The sequence below is a fragment of the Rhinopithecus roxellana genome, chromosome 10 (assembly GCF_007565055.1).
Source record: "Rhinopithecus roxellana isolate Shanxi Qingling chromosome 10, ASM756505v1, whole genome shotgun sequence".
Taxonomy (NCBI): Eukaryota; Metazoa; Chordata; class Mammalia; order Primates; family Cercopithecidae; genus Rhinopithecus; species Rhinopithecus roxellana.
In genome coordinates, this window is record NC_044558.1 from 2108639 (window position 1) to 2130863 (window position 22225).

A 22225-nucleotide genomic window follows, 5' to 3' on the forward strand; every position below is an offset into this window, starting at 1 on the left:
TCTCAGCTACTCAGGGGGCTGAGAGGGGAGAATCCATTGAACCTAGTACACAGAGGTTGCAGTAGCCAGGATGGCGTCACTGCACCCAGTCTGGGTGGCTGAGCAAGACTCCATCTCAAAAAAAAAAAAAAAAAAAAAAAAAAGAAAAAAGAAAAAAAGGAAAAGAAAAGGAGGAAGAGAGACCGACAAGCTGAAGTAAGAGAAAACCCTCTTTTTGTGCCATATGTTTTAAGGATCTACAGACAGGCTCTCCATTCCTAAAATATCTCCCTACCTAGATGCCACACATGCCAGAAAAATCAACCATTTTTAAAAAATTTGTATTGAGATAAAATTCATGGCTGGGCGCGGTAGCTCATGCCACTCTCCAAGCGTGTTGCACAATGCCAAGGCAGAACCGAGACTCCCTAGGATGGATGGAAGAGCTTCAGCTAACACTGACCTCCTTACCTGTTCCCTCTGCCTCCGTTATGAACATACAGTGCACACACACACACACACACACACACACAAAACACTGCTGCTGCCAGGATATTAATGTGCAGTTTGTTACACGAGATTCCCCTTCCTTCTCGTCCTCTGATCTAGTCCTTTTCCTTCTCCCCTATCTTTTGTCTTTCCTGACCTAACAAGGCTATGGTTCATATCCTGATCCCATCACAGACCAGCCCTCCATTAGGTTCAGTCCTCAGCTCTGACACACAGGCCTGCTGGAAAAACCCTCCAAGCGTTGGTGGATCTTGCACCTTCTGTGTGCCTGCTGTCTAACTACTGAAGACTTGGTCACTGCCTGATGGGGAACTGCATCAGCTCTGTGAATTCTTGCAATCTATTGCCTGGGAAAGTGCCTTGCACATTAAACAGGTAGCCCATAAATGGATGAACGGGGGTGGGGGCAGAAGGGTGGAGGTTGGAGGGATTAATCTAATAAGGGAAACGAGCAGAACAGCCTACAAAGGCTTAAGAACACAGAGGCCTACTCTGCAGCCCAAGCCTCTCTATGGGGTAAAGTGCCCTCAGATATTTGGTGCCATGGAGAGTTGATGAAGAAAGGCTTCCAAAAGCAGTGAAATTGTTTTTTATTTGTTTTAACTTTTGGAGACAAGGTCTCACTATGTTGCCCAGGCTGGTCTCGGACTCCTGGGCTCAAGAGATCTTCCCACCCTGGCCTCGCAAAGTGCCAGGATCACAGGAATGAGCCACCACACGCGGCCAAGAGCAAAATTTTTAAAGCAGGACACTATGGCCTGATGGACAGGAAACACTAGGGTCCCTCCTCCCTCCCAGGGGCCTGGCTCCATCTCAGAAAAACCAAGTCCTTCTTGCTCCACACCCGCACCCTCGGCTTCAGCCCTGGCAGTTGTGTTGAGCAGATGCTGAGGAGATGGGGACATTTTACCCCCTCCGCAGCTGCCCCAGAGGGTCTCAAACCCAGGGCTGATTTAGGGCTGCCCTGACATGGCCATCCCTATTCTATGTCCACGTGTCATTCATGGCTAAAGCAGGCCAGGGCCCCAAGGCACCAAGCTTCTCTCTCTTCTGCCCACTCCCACGTGCCCTCCTCTGCCCCAGTGTTCCTATCATTACATCCTGGGCATGGAAACCCAGGCCATTCTTGAACCAGGGCCGTGGGCTGAATGACGGCAAGAATGAGGTCAATGGGAAGGGACAGCCCAGAAAAGAGAATCCCTCACAACCTGTGGTCTCCCACTGCTTTGGTAGGAACCTTGTAAACACAGCAGCAGCCCCCCAGGAAAGTCTTGGAAGAAAGGAGAAGCTGATCAGATTCAGAGACTGAGGCATCTGGACCTCCAACCAAAGACTCCCCTGGCCCTAAAAAGTCAGACTCCCGTCTCCTTAGCCTTTTCCCTCATAGACCAGCAGGTGGCACCACCGACAGGGATTTCAAAACCAAAACTAAATTAAAGTGGAAACTCAGATCTTTTGTTTATGCAAATAGTTCATTCCCTCCAACATTCCTCCGGGAATGGTCCCCCCTCCATTCCACAGAAAACCCTCCCCTCCCTGCTGTGCGTGACGCGGGCTCCCTCTGCACACAGTGCATGAAGACGCTGTCAGGAGAGCCCAGGATTCAACACGGGCCTTGAGAAATGTGAGTAAAGGTGATGGGCACCCAGGAGGGAGGGGGAAGCCAGGGGAGAAGCCAGGGCATGGGAGGCAATTCAGGGAGATGGGAACACCCTTTTCTCTTCATACACTCTTCTCTCATCAATCCCACTGTGCACACACATGGACACACACAACACACGCCCCATCCCTCCTCCTAAGGACCAGAGGAGACCTTATACACAGAAGCTCATGCCATGGTCCTTTCTTCCCTCTGGGCTCATGGCAGGGAGCAGCGAGAGGAGGGGACCCACTGCCCAGGAGGGGACACTCTGCCTGTGTCCCACACTCCACAGATGGTCTCTCCCAGACGCTCTTACTGAACCTGTGGGAGCCCTTTCAAAGACCCATGGGTGGAAACGCTCACCCTCCACTAACTTGTCCCAAGCCAGTCCTATTCCTGGAAGGGGAGGGGAGGGATGGGACCGGGCGGGGGAGGAGGCTGGAAAGGGAGTGTGAGGGGAATGTGGTGGCCTCTGGACTGGACACTGCCCTGGGGAATGACCCAATGCAGCAGCTGCAAAGGCCGCCCTCGCCACCCACACACCCCTGCTGAGAACATGTCGGTGAGGTCCAGAGTGGGCAGAGAGGAGGATGCCCAGCGGTATGGCCATCTCATCCCCTGCCACGGCCACTGCCCACATGGCAAGAGTGCTGAACCCCTCCAACTCCAGACACTCTCTTTTGTCTTGGCAGGTGGCTCTTGTACCTCCTGGTGCCGGCCCTGTTCTGCAGGGCAGGAGGCTCCATTCCCATCCCTCAGAAGTTATTTGGGGAGGTGACTTCCCCTCTGTTCCCCAAGCCTTACCCCAACAGCTTTGAAACAACCACTGTGATCACAGTCCCCACGGGATACAGGGTGAAGCTCATCTTCCAGCACTTTGACCTGGAGCCTTCTGAAGGCTGCTTCTATGACTATGTCAAGGTAGGGGCAGGATGGGCGGGCAGAGGGGAGACAAAACGGGACCCTCTGGGATCTGGGATCTGTATGGCATGCACACCCCCAGACACAGCCCAGTCCCGCAAGAGCTGATGGCCGACTGCATCTCTTAGAGCCAAGGGTTGCCCTGGATGGAACGCTCACTGGTGTAGAGGCCCTCAGTGAGCACTGAGGGGAGAAGCACAGAGAAGGGGACAGGACCCACTCAGGAAATTCACTGTGCACTGAATCAGGAAAACCTTCCCCACCTGCTGTCTAGCTGAGAGCCTTTGGGAAACCACCGTGCCTCAGCTTCCCTGTCTCCAAGGAGAAGATTGGCATGGCTGCCTGCCTCAACAGGAACACAGGGACATGAGGAGGAGAAATGTGTGCTCTGGCAGCACGGGAATAGTCTTCAGCAAGGACAGTAGGCTCAGAACTCTCACCTCTGTGACAACCTTCCCTGGCCCATCTTTCTCTATCCAGTAAAAATGAGATGGCCGGGCGCGGTGGCTCAAGCCTGTAATCCCAGCACTTTGGGAGGCCGAGACGGGCGGATCATGAGGTCAGGAGATCGAGACCATCCTGGCTAATACGGTGAAACCCCGTCTCTACTAAAAAATACAAAAAACTAGCCGGGCGACGAGGTGGGTGCCTGTAGTCCCAGCTACTCGGGAGGCTGAGACAGGAGAATGGTGTGAACCCGGGAGGCGGAGCTTGCAGTGAGCTGAGATCCGGCCACTGCACTCCAGCCTGGGCGGCAGAGCAAGACTCCGTCTCAAAAAAAAAAAAAAAAAAAAAAAAAAAAATGAGATTCAGGGCTCAAGCAGAGCCTGCGAAGGTCCAATAACTACCATTCCCAGGAGACCCCTGGAGGTTATGCGTGAATTACATGAAAATGGCACATCTTCCCCACCCAGAAGAGTTGGCGAGTGTGCAGTGTTGGGGGAGGGCGTTTGGTGGCAGGGGCAAGGAGAGGTTGAAGAGCTGTGAGTAGGAAGAATGAGGGATGAGGCAATGCCTGCTGAGGCTGAGACTGGTGGGATTCAGGGCTTATGTTCACCCGAGGGCATCAGGAGGCACTCCAGGTGTGAATGGTTTGATTAGGCTGAGGTGGAATCTGAAGACGAAAATAAAGCAGAGCTGTCCAAGCTCTGGGAATGAGGGGTGAGTAAAGGCTGGGTACAGACAACCAGGACCCCAGGGGAACAGGCCATAGCAGGTGGTGGGGTTGGAGAATGACCTGAAACCTGTCAGTGGAGCAGAAAACAGGGAAGGGTGAGGTACCCAGTGCAGGACAACATGCAAGAGTGAGTCAGTGGGAGACTCGGGGAACAGTTGAAAGTCACATGGGGAAGTTTGCAGCAGCCGAGCCCAGCAGGTAGTGACCAGTGGAGCCAATGTGGTGCATGATTCACTCTGGACGAGACAAGGAGGACTGTCATTGAGCCACCACGTGTGCCACGCCACACAGGTCTTCTTCCTACCCCCTATCCTTCTTCCACCAGATCTCTGCTGATAAGAAAAACCTGGGGAGGTTCTGTGGGCAACTGGGTTCTCCACTGGGCAACCCCCCAGGAAAGAAGGAATTTATGTCCCAAGGGAACAAGATGCTGCTGACCTTCCACACGGACTTCTCCAACGAGGAAAATGGGACCATCATGTTCTACAAGGGCTTCCTGGCCTACTACCAAGCTGTGGGTGAGTAGCCTCCCAGAGATGCCTTTTCTCTAACCTCAGCCACATTGAATGGAGGCCAGGAAAGGGAATCTTGAATCCAAAGAAGCTGAAAGCCTGGATTTTCTTGTTCCTCCCCTCAAGAGAACTTTCCCTAACAAGGCCTGTCAACTTGGGCTCTGTCCTCATGGAGCAGTCCCCAGAGAGCTTTGGAGAGGCCTGGAGGTCCAGGTGACCTAAAGATGCCTTTGTCTTTAGGCCTCTGGTGAGTGACCTCCTAAGGTCAGAGCCACTACTCCAGTCTCCCAGCTGGAGCTTAACCCTCCTTCCTGAATGCCTTCCAGACCTTGATGAATGTGCTTCCCAGAGCAAATCAGGGGAGAAGGACCCCCAGCCCCAGTGCCAGCACTTGTGTCACAACTACGTTGGAGGCTACTTCTGTTCCTGCCGTCCAGGCTATGAGCTTCAGAAGGACAGGCATTCCTGCCAAGGTGAGCCAGAGTGGTGTAGCAGGGAGACAGGGGTTTAGCCAGGGCTTGCTGGGCCAGTGAGAGCGCCCCCATGATGCCCTGTGGCTCTGTTCTCACAGCTGAGTGCAGCAGCGAGCTGTACACGGAGGCATCGGGCTACATCTCCAGCCTGGAGTATCCCCGGTCCTACCCCCCTGACCTGCGCTGCAACTACAGCATCCGGGTGGAGCGGGGCCTCACCCTGCACCTCAAGTTCCTAGAGCCTTTTGAAATTGATGACCACCAGCAAGTACATTGCCCCTATGACCAGCTGCAGGTACAGCCGTCCTAACCCTGAAAGATCCCTTCCTCCCATTCCTTCTGCACTTCGCTCCTCTTGTCCCAACTTCCTCCTGGATCCCCTGGCCTGCTGGGGCAGGAACGGCCAACATCACCCATGGGCTGGGCAAGTTCCCATACAACTAGAATTGGGTCATGGGGATCCCTTTCCACCTTCCCCTGAAAACACACATAAGGCAGGATTTCATCACCACCACCACCCTGGCCACCAGGCTGCTACACAGTTGGCCCTGTGTAAAAATGTCCAAGCTGGAAAAAAAAAAAAAAAAAAAAACCCTCCTGCCCTACCAGATCTATGCCAACGGGAAGAACATTGGCGAGTTCTGTGGGAAGCAAAGACCCCCCGACCTTGACACCAGCAGCAATGCTGTGGATCTGCTGTTCTTCACAGATGAGTCAGGGGACAGCCGGGGCTGGAAGCTGCGCTACACCACCGAGAGTAAGGCTCCCTGGGGGCCTCCCACAATGGCCAGCAATGGGGAAAAGGTGGGAAGAAGGAAGGGCAGGTGGCTCTGAAATAAATACGCCCTCTGGTCTCCCCAATAGTCATCAAGTGTCCCCAGCCCAAGACCCTAGACGAGTTCACCGTCATCCAGAACCTGCAGCCTCAGTACCAGTTCCGTGACTACTTCATTGCTACCTGCAAGCTAGGCTACCAGCTCATAGAGGTAAGAGCCCAGGGCTGAGGGGAGAGAGCCGGCCCAGCATCCCAGGGGGAATTCAGATGGTGGGTTCACAGAGGATTTAGTCTCACCCCAGCTGGAGTCATAGACGTTTCAGCTGGAAGAGTCTCCTGGTCCACCAGCTCTCCAACTTGCTGCACACTTAAAACAGAGAGTTTACAATCCTGGAAGATTGCTTGAGCCCAATCATTCAAGGCCCCTGTGAATAGCCACTGCAATCCAGCTTGAACAATATAGCCAGACTCTGTCTCTAAAAAATAAAAATCAGTCAATAAATAAATACTGAAGTCAAGGGCCCCCAGAAGAGACTCTCATTCCATTGATCTGGAGTAGAGCCTGAGCAACAAGACTATTTAAAACTACCCAGGTGATTCTAATGTGCAGCCAAGTTTAAGAACTATTGCCCTCGTCCAATAATCAAGAAAGCTGAAGGAACTGGAAAGGCGGGGTGGAGATGTAGTGACTCATCAACATCACATAGTGATTTTCTACGGCAGGGACTAGGACCCCAATCTCCTGCCTCCTGCTCCAGGGCTCTTTTACACATGTTGGTGGTCTCACCCTGGGCCCACCGTCCTGTCCTCAGCTCTGAAGATTCAGGAAGGAATATGGTTTTATCCGTGGATGGATCTCACAAAAGCTGGTAAACTAAAAATTCTCTGTGTCTCTGGACAGAGACCCAAGACTGGACATCCCTTCGTTGCTCAATAGGTCCATACGGAAGACTTAATCAGAATCAAAGAAGAGACCTATGACATGTCCTTAAGTCACAGTTAATTCATTTAATGCACATTTTAAGGGTCTACTGTCAGGCACTGTCCTAGATGTGGGAAGTTCGTAAAAAGAAACCCACAAAGTCACACAGCCTTTGTGGAGCTCACATTTGAATGTTGCATCAAGTCGAGTTCATCTGATGCATTGTTCTTTACTCCAAGGTGCTTCCATCTCCATCAGGAGGATTGGGTGGGTGTCCTGGGTCCAGAGGACTGGAGACTAACAACCTCTTTGCTCATATTACAACCCTCCCTTGCCTGCACCACCCACTGCCCTTACTTTTGCATTTGTCATTCACGTCATAGAATTTAAAGCAAGTCACACTGTTTCTCACATTACCTACATTTTACTCAGACGGTCTAGTTCTCATACACATTCTCTTGCAATCTTTCCCAGGACTAACTCTATGGAATTATTTTTGGTCTTTTTATTTTAGTTTTGAGAGACAGTCTTGCTCTGTCACCCAGGCAGTGGCATGATCTCAGCTCCCTGTAAACTCTGCCTCCCAATTTCAAGTGATTCTCCTGGATTCAAGCTATTCAAGTGCCTCAGCCACCTGAGTTGTTGGAATTACAGGCGTGTGCCACCATGCCTGGCTAATTTTTGTATTTTTAGTAGAGACAGGGTTTCTCCATGTTGCCCAGGCTTGTCTCGAACTCCTGGCCTCAAGTGATCTGCCTATCTCGGCCCCTGGAAGTGCTGGGATTACAGGCGTGAGCCACTGCACCTGGCCGATTTTTGGTCTTAGTAAAACTCACTCATATTGTCCAGTAACTTTTCATTTCAAAGACTGCCATTTCCTAGTCTTGTCCCTGCTCAACAGCAACAGCCCTTCACATACATCAACGTCTCCAGCACCTTTCAAAGGAGTGAGGTGGCTCTAGGATTTCAGGGAAGGCCTCTGTCCTTAGGAAAACTGCAACCCAGGAGAGAGAAAGTGATGCAGGCCTGGAGGCAGGGGACTCCAGCCAGAGAAACATGGTTCTGCCCTGGAGCACAGGCTTTTGTTTTGATACAAAAAACACTCAAACGTGGCTTGTGATTTTTTAAATTACAAATTGTGGGATTCAATTAGACCTCAGTGGGAATAGGCCACAGTCTGGAGAGAGGATGATCGGGTCTATCAATTAGTCCCGCTCTGACTTGCTGCAGGGTGGCTCAGTGCTCCTGTCTGCAATGGGCTGGGGAGAAGGAAGAAGGAGCCACATCCATGGGGGAGCTGAGAGATGTCTTTGTATTGCCTCCCACTCCTGTGTGGGAAGGGCAGGAAGGGGACCTGCGTTGCCTCTTGGCACTGATGACACCTCTGTCCTCTGCTCAACAGGGGAACCAGGTGCTGCACTCCTTCACAGCTGTCTGCCAGGATGATGGCACATGGCATCGTGCCATGCCCAGATGCAAGAGTAAGTCACAATTCAGGGATATGACCCTGGGGACTTCCCACTTCCAGCCTTGAGGACCTGGGCCAAGAAAGAAGGAGGGGTCCAGACTAAGCCTCTTTCCAAGAGACCCTCACCCTGACTTGTCCTTTGATGCCTATGGCCCATCTCAGGAATCAGTGAGTCCTCATCTCAATGGGATGGATGGGCTCTACCTAGAACTGAATTTCACACCACCCAACTCCTGTCCATTGCAAGGGCCCTCGCCACTGACTATCTTTTCTAAGCTTCTCAGCCTGCTCTGCGGGTGGACAACTCACACTCTCCCCACTGAAGTTCCAGCACAGCCATTCTCAGCTCTCACCCTGCCCTGTGTTCTCTCCAAGTCAAGGACTGTGGGCAGCCCCGAAACCTGCCTAATGGTGCCTTCCGTTACACCACCACAATGGGGGTGAACACCTACAAGGCACGTATCCAGTACTACTGCCACGAGCCATATTACAAGATGCAGACCAGAGCTGGCAGCAAGGAGTCTGAGCAAGGTAGGACCAATGCAAATGGAAATTTCCTCCCTTCCATCCCCTTGGAGTATCCTCTGAGATTTCTCCCAGTAGAATCCCTAGGGAATGCATATTAAGGTATCTGCCAGGGCACTGGCTTCAGGGGCCTAATTTATAGTGCTAATAGGAACCTTGTAAGTTTGAAGAAGGAGGCATCTAAGCTGATGCAAAGAAAAGATTCAAATCGCATAAACAGCTCACTGTCACCACATCGTCCCTACTACCACCATTGCCTCCACCACACTCCCACTGCTACCATCACTGCCATCACCACTACTACCAGTAACAACATCAGCAACACTACCAGTAGCATCAATGCCAGCACAATCACCATCACCACCATCACCACTACCATTATCACCACCACCATTACCAACACCACTATCACCATTACCAACACCAACACCACCACCAACACCAATGCCATCATCACCATCATCACCATTACCAACATCATCATCACCACCAACACTAACACCACCATCACCACCATCATCATAACCAACACCATTGTCAACACTACCATGATCACCACCACCATTACCAACACCACTATCACTACCATCACCACTGCCAACACCAACACTACCATCACCTCCATCACCATTACCAACACCACTATCACTACCATCACCACTGCCAACACCAACACTACCATCACCTCCATCACCATTACCAACACCACTATCACCACCACCATCATCACTATCACCATTACGAATACCACCATCACAACTACCATTATAACCACCACCATTACTAACACCATAACCAGCACCACTGTCAGCACCACCACCATTCCAACACCAACACCACCATTACCAACCCCATCACCACCATCACCATTACCAACACTATCATCACTACCACCAGTACCAACACCATCATCACCACCAATACCACCATCACCACTATCACCATTAACAATACCACCATTAACAACACCACTGTCACCACCAACACCAACACCACAATCACCACCACCATTACCAACATCAACACCACAATCACCACCACCATTACCAACATCAACACCACAGTCACCACCAACACCAACACCACAATCTTCATCACCACCATAAGCACTACAGCTAACTCAGTGAAATTCCCCTCTCCATTCTCCCCTCTCAACCTGGTTGTGATTTTTGTGCCTAGTTTTACTAAATGACTCTCACTCATTAGTGAGTATTTTTCAAACTTTTTTTAAATATTAGAAATAACATGCATTATAGGTTTGAAATACAGAAAAAAGGAAAAAAATCTGGATTATAAATGGTATTCGTTAAGAGCTGGGCTTTGGAGTCAGAAAACTTCTTGTACCTTGGTTCTGGCACTTAGAAGTTATGTGACCCTGTGCAAATTATTTAAGCTCAGCTTCCTCATCCACAATGAGGATAATAACACACACGTGCAAGTGTCACTGTAGTGTTTAAATGAGATCATGCAGATAAAGTGCTTAGCAACAAGCATGGCACATTTTCAGCAATCAGAAGACGTAGCTACAATTATCGTCTATGATTCCACAACCAAGATGCAATCACAGATAAGATTTTGATATATTCCTTCTGGTTTTTATGTCTACTTTCACAAACAGGGATCACAGCAAACATATATCAATAGTTAAGCATTCGGATTTTTTTACTTGACATTAAAACAAAATATAGGTCTAGAGCCTCTGAACACTTGACATTTTTTCCTTCTAGAGTTGAGCCTTTGACCTTTGGCCCTTGCCATGTTGTTCCTCCCTACCCCTCTCTCTGTCGAGCACACTCAGTACTTGCTGCCTCTGCAACCTAGTTTTCTTACCCATCACCTCCCAACTTGATTCTTGCCTCCTCTGCCCTCAGGGGTGTACACCTGCACAGCACAGGGCATTTGGAAGAATGAACAGAAGGGAGAGAAGATTCCTCGGTGCTTGCCAGGTGAGTGGAAACCCTCTGGGGCCATCCTCGGGGCCTTTAGCAGCCTGCAGGGCCTCAAAAGCAGTGTGGCCCAGAGAAAGGAGACAGAGGAGAAGTGAGGGGAACATCCCAGGAGAAAGCGAGAGAGGGGAAGAGTGCTGAATTCAATCCCGAAACGCCAGCATTTTCACTAAGCAGATGGGAAGTCAGAGAATAAAAACAATGGGAGATACCCTAGGAAGAAATAAACAAGAACAAGGGGCAAGATGTGGTGGCTCACACCTGTAATCCCAGCACTTTGGGAGGCCGAGATAGGCGGATCACCTGAGGTCAGGAGTTCGAGACCAGTCTGGGCAACAATGGTGAAACTCAGCCTCTACTAAAAACAGAAAAATTAGCCAAGCATGGTGGCACATGCCTGTAGTCCCAGCTACTTGAGTGGCTGAGGCACAAGAATTACTTGAACCCAGGAGGCGTAGGTTGCAGTGAGCTGAAATCGCGCCACTGCACTCCAGCCTGGGCGACAAAGCAAGAAGTCTCAAAAAATAAAAGTAATAATTAAAAAAAAAAAAAAAAGAACAAGGAGAAGAGCCTGTCAATAGGCCAGTGACGGAGGTGTGGGGATGGGAGGAGAAAGAGAAAAGAGACAGAAGCCAAAAAGAGAGGGCAAACATTGGAGCTGGCTGGCCACAGAGGGAAGAGGTGTGGGACCTGGAGCTGACTCGCCCTTGTCTTCCCTGTCTCTCCCTTATCTTCCCTGTCTCTCCCTCAGTGTGTGGGAAGCCCGTGCACCCTGTGGAACAGAGGCAGCGCATCATCGGAGGGCATAAAGCCAAGATGGGCAACTTCCCCTGGCAGGTGTTCACCAACATCCACGGGCGCGGGGGCGGAGCCCTGCTGGGGGACCGCTGGATCCTCACGGCTGCCCACACCCTGTATCCCAAGGAACACGAGGCACAAAGCAATGCCTCCTTGGATGTGTTCCTGGGCCACACAAATGTGGAAGAGCTCATGAAGCTGGCAAATCACCCCATCCGCAGGGTCAGCATCCACCCGGACTACCGTCAGGATGAGTCCCACAATTTTGAGGGGGACATCGCCCTGCTGGAGCTGGAAAATAGTGTCACCCTGGGTCCCAACCTCCTCCCCATCTGCCTCCCTGACAACGAGACCTTCTATGACCTGGGCTTGATGGGCTATGTCAGTGGCTTTGGGGTCATGGAGGAGAAGATTGCTCATGACCTCAGGTTTGTCCGTCTGCCCGTAGCTAATCGAGAGGACTGTGAGACCTGGCTCCGGGGAAAGAATAGGATGGATGTGTTCTCTCAAAACATGTTCTGTGCTGGGCACCCATCTCTAAAACAGGATGCCTGCCAGGGGGATAGTGGGGGCGTTTTTGCAGTAAGGGACCCGAACACTGATCGCTGGATGGCAACAGGCATCGTGTCCTGGGGCATCGGGTGCAGCAAGGGCTATGGCTTCTACACCAAAGTGCTCAACTACGTGGATTGGATCAAGAAAGAGATGGAGGAAGAGGACTGAGCCCAGAATTCGCTAGGTCCAAATCCAGAGAGCAGTGCAAAAAAAAAAAAAAAAAAAAAAACTGACCAGTTGTTGATAACCACTAAGAGTCTCTATTAAAATCACTGATGCAGAAAGACAGTGTGGAAATTCTCTTTCCTATAGTCCCATTGACATACTTTACCTGAAACAGCCCAAAGAGGCCCTTTCTTTCTTCCGAGGATTGCAGAGGATGCAGTTACCAATCTCTAGCTGTCACTTTCCTCTCCCACTTTTATACCATTGGGTCATTGAATACAACTTTTTCCAAATAAAATTTTATGAGAAATGCCAGCGTGCAAAACGAGTCAAAAGTTGTATTTGTTTTATATAAAAATATTTTGTGGCCGGGCGCGGTGGCTCAAGCCTGTAATCCCAGCACTTTGGGAGGCCGAGACGGGCGGATCACGAGGTCAGGAGATCAAGACCATCCTGGCTAACACGGTGAAACCCCGTCTCTACTAAAAATACAAAAACTAGCCGGGCGAGGTGGCGGGCGCCTGTAGTCCCAGCTATTCGGGAGGCTGAGGCAGGAGAATGGCGTAAACCCGGGAGGTGGAGCTTGCAGTGAGCCGAGATCCGGCCACTGCACTCCAGACTGGGCAACAGAGCCAGAATCCGTCTCAAAAAAAAAAAAAAAAAAAAAGAATATTTTGTAAGGAAGGTCATTTTTAAAATATTTACTTAGGAAGGCAACAAGAACAATTAAGTTCGTGAACACATTTACAATTAGGGTTGTGGATAACAATAAATATCTGTGTTTTGTTTTGATTGTACAATATAAAGAAAATGCTGATTTTCCCACATGCGTAGTTGTAAATGTAACAGCTTTTTTTAATTTTTCAAGACAGACTCTCACTCTGTCGCCCAGGCTGGAGTGTAGTGGCACAACCTTGGCTATCTGCAACCTCTGCCTTAGGGTTCAAGGGACTCTTGTGCCTCAGCCACCTGAGTAGCTGGAATTACAGGCACCTGTCACCGCTGCCAGGCTAATAGTAGAGACAGGGTTTTGCCATGTTGGCCAGGCTAGTCTCGAACTCTTGACCTCAAGTGATCCACCTGCCTTGGCCTCCAAAGTGCTGAGATTACAGGTGTGAACCACCGCGCCCAGCCTACAACAGCTTTTTTAACAGCTCATCTTCCAATCTGTAAATATTCCTTAGGAGAGGAGTGCTATGAACTTTTGTTTCCAAGTTGAATCACTAGCAATATTGTTAAATCACTCGTATTCTTTAAGATATCTTTAAAGATCAGAAAAGGACCCAGAACTTGGATTAAGCGTTATAAGTATTTGTAGTAGAACAATATCATGATGTTATTGCACAATTGACTGTTCCAGACTTGTTTAAACAACTTTACATGACCCAGCACACACAGGCCTGAACTTAAGAAGACAGCAGAGTTAAACCATTCCCAAGGGATGCGGTTTTTCTTTAACTTATTTTTAAACTTTTTTTATTTTTTTTATTTTTTTTTTTTATTTTTTTTTTTTGAGACAGAGTCTCATTCTATCACCCAGGCTGGAGTGCAGTGGTGCAATCTCAGCTCACTGCAGCCTCTGCCTCCCAGGTTCAAGGGATTCTCATGCCTCAGCCTCCCAAGTGGCTGGGATTACAGGCGTGTGCCACCATGCCCAGCCAAAGTGATGAGTTTATAAGCCCAAATGCAGGTCCACAGTCCAATGTGTGACACCCTCAGGGCCAAGTGCTGTTCAATATTCAAGATTCTATAGATTTCACAATGTAATACACTCTGTATTATGTGATGGCGCCAGCATGGTCCAGAGCAGCACCCTATAATAAAATAGATTAATAATTCTTTATAAAAATATTTAAATATTCATAGTAAGTGAGATTAATTTAAAAAAAAAAAACTCTAAATAGCTACCCATCCATTCAGGTCAGATTTTGCCATTAAATAAGTTTTAGTGCCCAACTTACAAAAGCACTTTCCATTTTTAGATCATTTTGGATTTCAGGAATGTGGACCGGTACGGGCAGAAATGACATATGAAACTTTTTCCCACAGTCTACACAGAAGCATACAGCAACATTGTGTAATACACTTGAGGAGTATACATTTATTCCAGGTTTTTAATGATTAGAAATGTTTTCAGAAGTGAAGCACCTTCAGCATTCTACCGGGGACTGGAGTGGAGTGGAGGAGATGAGGATAGTAGAAACAAAACAAATAAACAAAAAAACCACTGAACCATATTATTTATTTTTTTATTTTTTGTTATTATTATTTTTTTTCTGAGACGGAGTCTTGTTCTGCTGCCCAGGCTGGAGTGTAGTGGCAAGATCTCAGCTCACTGCAACCTCTGCCTCCTGAATTCAAGCGATTCCTGCTTCAGCCTCCCGAGTAGCTGGGCATACAGGCATGCACCACCATGCCTGGCTGATTTTTGTATTTTTAACAGAGACAGGGTTTTGCCATGTTGGCCAGGCTGGTCTCAAACTCCTGATCTCAGGTGACCCACCCGCCTCAGCCTCTCAAAGTGCTGGGATTACAGGTGTGAGCCACCACACCTGGCCTGAACCGTATTATCTCTAACGTTCCTGGGAAACTAAGATTCTGGGTCCCTTATTCTTTTTTTTTTTTTTTTTGAGACAGAGTCTCACTCTGTCATTCAGGCTGGAGTGCAATGGCCTGATCTCAGCTCACTGCAACCTCCACCTCCCAGGTTCCAGAGATTCTCCTCCCTCAGCCTCCCAAGTAGCTGGGATTACAGGCGCCTGCCACTGTGCCCAGTTAATTTTTGTACTTTTGGTAGAGATGGCGTTTCACCATGTTGACAAGGCTGGTCTTGAACTTCTGACTTCAAGTGATCCGCCCACCTCGGCCTCCCAAAGTGCTGGGATTACAGGCATGAGCCACAGCACTCAGCCCTCTTATTCTTATTTTAATAATCGGAGGAGTTCCCAGGAGAGTCAGATGACTCCTCTGACCTTCTAATTCCCACTCCCCTGCCCCAAACTCATGTGTGTCTTATTCCCAAAGAACACTGGAATTGGAAAATACAGACAAAACCAATGATCTGTGAATAGATGGTTCACAGAAAAGAAAACGTAAATTGCTTTGAGGCTTTGGGGCTTAACTTCACTCATAATAAGGAAAATATTTAAATAAAATGCCATCTTTTTACCTGTAAGATTGGCAAAAATAATATACCATGTTGCTGAAAACGTAGAGAAAGAATCACTCTCACACATTGCTTTTTGGAAGGTATATTGGTACAAACCCTACGGAGAGCAGTTCAGTGACAGGTAACCAAAATTACAAATGCATATGCCTTTTCACTCACCAATTCAACTTCTAGGAATTTAGCCCACATTTTCTCACATATGAAATAAATGGCACATGTAGGTTAGTCATTGCAGCATTGTTTATAACAAAATATTGGAATCCTGCATTCTGAAAGGTATCTGGTACCAAAGTTTCAGGTAAATTACGGAATATCCAAATGATGAAATACAATGTAACCACTCAATCCTTACTGCAGACAGCATGGTAAGTGAAAACAAGTAAGATGCAGAATGTATAAAATGTTATGTATAAAATGCTACCATTTCCATTTGTAGCCGGGTGTGTTGGCACGAGCCTGTAGTCCCAGCTACTTGGGAGACTGAGGTGGGAGGATGGCTTGAGCCTGGGAAGTCGAAGCTGCAATGAACTATGATCACACCACTGTACTCCAGCCTGAGTGACACAGCAAGGCTCTACTTCAAAAATGAAAGAAATAAAATAAAATGCTACTATTTGTATACGTAACAGGAGTAGGCATATATCACTTACGTGTGTATAAAAGATCACTGGAAAGGTATACAAGAAATATTGGTGGTCTCTGGGGGTACTGAGGGGTGGAAGGAAAAGTTATCATTGTATGCTGTTTTGATTTTTCCAATTTTTAACCATGTAGGTGTTTTATCTATTCAAAAAACAGATGGTGCTCTTTAAATTAAAAAAAAATTTAGGCCGGAAGCAGTGGCTCATGCCTGTAATCCTAGCACTTTGGGAGGCCGAGGCTGGCAAGACCAACCTGGTCAGAACCAATTGGTAACATCAGATGTCAAAAAAAAAAAAAAAAAAAAAAAAAAAAAAAAAACTTGAAAGAAGACTAACCCGGGCAACATAGTGAGATTCCATCATTACAAAAAATTAAAAATTAGCTGGACATGATGATGTGTGCCCATGGTCCCAGCTACTCAGGAGGCTGAAACAGGAGGAATGCTTGAGCCCAGGAATTCAAGGCTGCCGTGAGCAATGATCGCACCACTGCACTCCAGCCTGTGACCACTGAGGTAGGAGGAAAACCTGGGGAGGTCAGTACTCAGAAGCCAAGGAAAGAAAGTGCATCGAGATGGAGATAAAGACTGAGGATCCATCCTTGCATGGAGCAATGTCAGAGTCATTGGTGACCCAGAAAATCACAGTATGGTGGAATGATAGGTGGAAAAGCCAGAGCGGAGCTAGAGAGATAGTGGGAGAATAGGAACTGGAGACAGGGTATAATCAATTATTTTAAGGAATTTGCTGCAAACAGAAACAAATAAATAGGGAAAGCTGTTGGAGAAATTGTGGTCAAGAGAAGTCTGTTTTAAGTTCAGAGGAATTACAACATGTTTACATACTGACGGGAATTACACAATTGGGAGGGAAATGGTGATGGTGGGTGGGCGTGGGTAGAGGTGGAATCGAGTTGGAAGCATGGATAAGTCACCAATGGGTAAGTTAACACACAGGCCAGCTGAGTGTAAGGGAACAGATGCCAGTATTCCAGTAGATGTAGTGGTGGTAAAAGCTCTCTTCTAGGCTTCATGTGTCTTGATGAGGTAGAAAATAAGGTCATCAGCTGAGAATGAGGATGGAGAATTTCAGGGGTGTGAGAAGAGAGAAGAAATGAAATAGTCCTCTGAGACAGTGGGATTGAGAATGGATTAGGGAATTTTGATTGCCTGGGAGTATGAAGGGTTCATTTGAGACTCATGGCCAACAATTAAAAGGGAGACAGTTGTTCTTTTGTGAGACACTCTCACCTTTTTTGAGACAGTTGTGAGAGCTTGTGTGTTTTCCCCCAGCCACTAGCAGCCATACCAGTTCAGGCATAGAGGAGGCAGGGTTTTATTATGTCAAATGAGCATATTGAAACCAAAGAAGAGCCAGATGTGGTGGCTCATCCCTACAATCCCAGCACTTTGGGAGGCCAAGGAGAGAGGATTGCTTGAGGCCAAGAGTTCAAGACCAGCCTGGGCAACAAACAAATTAAAAAGTAGCCAGGTGTGGTGATGCATGCCTGTAGTCTCGGGGTCTCGGGAGGCTGAGGTGGGAGGACCCCTTGATCCCAGGAGTTTGGGGCGGCAGTGAGCTGTCATTATGCCACTGTACTCCAGCCTGGACAATAGAGTGAGATGAAAGAAAGAAAGAAAGAAAGAGAGAGAGAGAGAGAGAGAGAGAGGGAGGGAGGGAGGGAGGGAGGGAGGAAGGAAGGGAGGAAGGAAGGAAGGGAAAGGAAGGAAGGAAGGAAGGAAGGAAAAGAAAGAAAGGAAGGAAGGAAGGGAAAGAAAGGAAGGAAGGAAGGAAAGAAAAGAGAAGGAAGAGAAAGAAAGAAAAGAAAGAAAGAAAAAGAGAGAGAAAGAAAAAGAAAAGAGAGAGAGGGAGGGAGGAAGAAAGGAAGGAAGGAAGGAAGGAAGGAAGGAAGGAAGGAAGGGGAAGGGAAGAGAGGGAAGGAAAATAACAGACATGCAGGAACAAAAGTCATATTTTCAGAGGATAGATTATGGCAGTGAGGACAGCACAGGACACCAAAAGGAGGGCAGGCCACCAAGGACCGGGAAAAGAGACCTGAAAGGCTTCGGGCCGCTTAAGGCAAACTCAGACAACTTCATAAATTGCTGGAAGAAAATTCTACATAAATTGTACCACAATTATGTGACAGAGCAGGTAAATGTCTCACGTGTCCGTGTGAAGAGACCACCAAACAGGCTTTGTGTGAGCAACAAGGCTGTTTGTTTCACCTGGGTGCAGGCGGGCTGAGTCCGAAAAGAGAGTCAGCAAAGGGTGGTGGGATTATCATTAGTTCTTACAGGTTTTGGGATAGGCGATGGAATTAGGAGCAGTGTTTTGCGGGCAGGGGGTGGATCTCACAAAGTACATTCTCAAGGGTGGGGAGAATTACAAAGAAACTTCTTAAGGGTGGGGAGAGATTACAAAGTACATGGATCAGTTAGAGTGGGGCAGAAACAAATCACAATGGTGGAATGTCATCAGTTAAGCCTATTTTCACTTCTTCTGTGGATATTTAGTTGCTTCAGGCCACCTGGATGTATACGTGCAGGTCACAAGGCATATGATGGCTTAGCTTGGGCTCAGAGACCTGACAGTAAAGTTCATCTAGGTCCAACCTAGCTGGTCAATGTTTTCCAAAATCTCTCCTCAGGGAGTCTCCGTCAAGCCTTTTGGGGTCAGCCCTGCCCCACGCAACCGGCCTCTGCTTGGCCCTGTGAGCATTTCAAATTCTCCCTTTGGGGTCTTTTTCAGTTCTACTCAGGTCTCACAGCACTCACCTGCAGTGGCCCCAGGCTTCTTCTCTGCTGTCCTGACTTCTCCCCCGACTAGTGCTCAGGTGCTTTTTTGCTTTCATCCCTGCTGCCGTGCATTTTTATTCCGTGAATTTTTATTTCTGTGATTTTTGTTTGCTTGTTTTTGAGATGGAGTCTCACTCTGTCACCCAGGCTGGAGTGCAGTGGCCTGATCTAGGCTCACTGCAACCTCCGCCTCCCGGGTTCAAACAATTATCCTGCCTCAGCTTGCTGAATAGCTGGGACTACAGGTGCCCGCCATGACGCCCGGCTAATTTTGTATTTTTAGTAGAGACAGGGTTTCACCGTGTTAGCCAGGATGGTCTCGATCTCCTGACCTCGTGATCTGCCCGCCTCGGCCTCCTAAACTGCTGGGATTACAGGTGTGAGCCACCACGCCTGGCTCTATTTCTGTGAATTTTTATTCTAGCCATCCTCTTTTATTTTTTCTGTTAAAAACCTTAAGTTCTTCTTGCTTTCTGTCTAAGAGAGATCAAGAAACATTTTCATTTTATCCATGAATAGGCAGATACCCAGAAAAACCTGAGCATATTATGCCAAAATATTTCACACTCAGTCCTTAAGCAATGAAGACAAAAGAAATACTTTGTTTCCACATTAAACCTAAAGGGAGATAGATACACAATGCAAACAGCCCATTTGGAGATGAGGCAGAATACAATGGTTACAATCAGAATGAGCTCCTTCCTGGCAACTGCAGGTGTTCTGCCTCCTTTGTAGTCCCTTGTAGAGGAAGAGAGATTTTTTTTAAAACAGATGCTTCCATTCAGGAAACTAGGTCCATCACAGACTTTCCCTGTAGGTTTGCTTTGAGGGGTTCCCCCATTGTGATACTTGTTACCACAACTTCATGTCCCTCAATATGTCCAGTCTCTGCTTTTCTCTGGTTCAAGGGTGGACGTACCCAAAATCAGTTTCCTCTTAGGACAACTGAGAGAAGCTGGATCTTTCCAATGTGTCTTTTTACGATCGTAAGAGAAAATAAAAAAGAAAAGGGTGGACTACAAAAATTTGGCAAGAAAGAAATCTTTGTAGTGATGGAATTGTTTCATATCTTGACTGCAGTGGTGCTTACATGACTCTCCAATGTAGTAAAATAACACAAAACTACCCGTGCACATTGTACCAGCATAAGTTTCCTGGTTTAGATATTGTACTGTAGTTACCTAAGATGTAGCCATTAGGAGAAACAGCACCTCTCTGCACTAACTTTGCAACTTCTTGTGAATATGTCAAAAGGAAAGGAGTTTTGTTAAATCATTATTTTAATAACCATGGCAGAGTTTGTGGATTTGATCAAGATTAAATAAAGTTGTGTCGCGTGTGTGTGTGTGTGTGTGTGTGTGTGTGTGTGTGTGTGTGTGTGTGTGTGTGTGTGTCTGAGATGGAATCTCACTCTGTTGCCCAGGCTGGAGTGCAGTGGTGCCATCTTGGCTCACTGCAATCCCAGGATCAAGCGATTTTCCTGCCTCAGCCTCCCGAGTAACTGGGATTACAGGCACATGTTGCCACACCTGGCTAATTTTTGTATTTTTAGTATACAGGGTTTCACCTGTATACTGTATATGTTGGTTAGGCTGGTCTTGAACTCCTGACCTCAGGTGATCCACCCATCTTGGTCTCCCAAAGTGCTGAGATTACAGGCATGAGTCACCACACCCGGCCTCATATTTTCAATTTTTAAAATAATAACCAATATGCAGGAAAAAAGTCACATTTCCACTGTATATTTTTCTGACTCTAGCAGTCACTGTAAAGGAAACTTTAGAGTCCCAGGATCCCTTCTAGCCCTTTCTGAGCTGGTCCAGTTTCAAGGAAGTTCCTTTGCTTCAAGTCCTCTTGACCACTGGACATTGTCTTTCCTCCCTGGCATGAGATGCTGACCCACCAGTCCATTTTCTTCTGACCGAAGAAAAGTGACAATTCACCTTCTTTAAAAAGCTAACTATTTTCGCCGGGAGCGGTGGCTCACGCCTATAATCCCAGCACTTTGGGAGGCCAAGGCAGGTGGATCACCTGAGGTCAGGAGTTCGAGATCAGCCTGGCCAACATGGTGAAACACCGTCTCTACTAAAAATACAAGATTAGCTGGGCGTGGTGGTGCATGCCTGTAATCCCAGCTACTTAGGAGGCTGAGGCAGGAGAATCGCTTGAACCTGGGAGGCGGAGGATGCGGTGAACCAAGATCACACCATTGCACTCCAGCCTGGGCAACAAGAGTAAATCTCTGTTGCACCACCAAAAAAAAAACTATTTTCCTGAGTTTCAGAAGAAGTGGACATACATTCCCAAGTAACTTGTAAGGTACTATGATGGATGCCCTTTAAACACAATGAATGACTTTCTAGCCCCTCTGGGACCTGGTGACGAGCTCTTCCCAGCTCTGAAGTCTCTGACGATGATTCATTTAGCTCTTCCCCCTGCCATTCACCCAGAGAAATGACCTTGCAGCACAGTCAATGATGCAAAACCCATACCCGTCATGCTGTACAAGGCAGCAGCAGAGAGGGAAAGTCTTCACCGATACCTCAGCCCATCAGCAAGGGCAGAACCCAAATAGACTGGTGATTCTCCGAGAGGGGTGAACTTCCTTTTCTGTTACTTGTCAGATTCCAGGTTAATGTTTTGCTATTACCCCAAGTATAAAAAAAAGAAGAAAAATATCTCTATCACAGATCATGTTTCTAAATCTTAATATTTCTCCAATGCCTTTTTATCTCTAGAAGAATCCTCCTGTCACCGAAACACTCTCGCCCAGGCCACACTGTCCATTCCATTGCCCCCGCAATGACAGGAAGTGTGAGGAGGCGGCTACGAAGCATACAGTTCAGGGGTGACACAGTGACTTTATGCTGCTTGGTTGACGATATAATCATCCCAGAGGCTCCCAGTTGTAATTCCCTTCAATTCTTCAGGCCCTTCAATTAGAGTTCCTCTGGTTACCACATCGTGTTTACCCTCTGGTCTAAGGTCAGCTTTTGAATTTAGCCCTCTTGGTCTATGGAATATCACAGTCCATTCTTGATGGGCCCAACCAAACCGTTTTTTGGCTTCTGGTAAAAACTGCCCTCCTGAAAGCCACGTGTCACATCGAACAGGTCAGACTCCCCCTCAGCTCTTCTCAGACCTCTGCTTTCCTAAATACCCTGTTAGGGCAACCGCCATCCTGAGAGAGTTCTCCTGTCCTCAGTTTGTAAAATGCTAAGTCTCTATTCTGTAGTCATTTCTCATCAC

At 47.9% G+C, this 22225-nt stretch overlaps 1 protein-coding gene across 2 annotated transcripts; it reads left to right on the plus strand.

The window, feature by feature from the left end:
• Positions 1-1995: 1995 nt before the first annotated feature.
• On the plus strand, positions 1996-12487 carry LOC104681686 (complement C1r subcomponent). 2 transcript variants are annotated; one of them, XM_010388045.2, is made up of 11 exons: positions 1996-2113; positions 2824-3052; positions 4555-4747; positions 5068-5214; positions 5313-5509; positions 5824-5971; positions 6079-6200; positions 8314-8392; positions 8755-8910; positions 10776-10850; positions 11602-12487. In XM_010388045.2, coding segments are annotated over exons 1-11 (2118 nt in total). In that variant the 5' UTR covers positions 1996-2111; the 3' UTR covers positions 12372-12487. The 2 variants fall into 2 exon arrangements, with proteins under 2 accessions (XP_010386347.1, XP_010386346.1); XM_010388044.2 differs by lacking the exon at positions 1996-2113 and adding an exon at positions 2617-2731.
• Positions 12488-22225: the final 9738 nt, after the last annotated feature.

Coding starts and splice junctions, on each gene's coding strand:
- LOC104681686 (XM_010388044.2), top strand. CDS start 2,628: ATGACCCAATGCAGCAGCTGCAAAGGCCGCCCTCGCCACCCACACACC. Junction 3,053..4,554: donor GCTTCTATGACTATGTCAAG/GTAGGGGCAGGA, acceptor TTCTTCCACCAG/ATCTCTGCTGATAAGAAAAA. Junction 10,851..11,601: donor GATTCCTCGGTGCTTGCCAG/GTGAGTGGAAAC, acceptor TCTCTCCCTCAG/TGTGTGGGAAGCCCGTGCAC.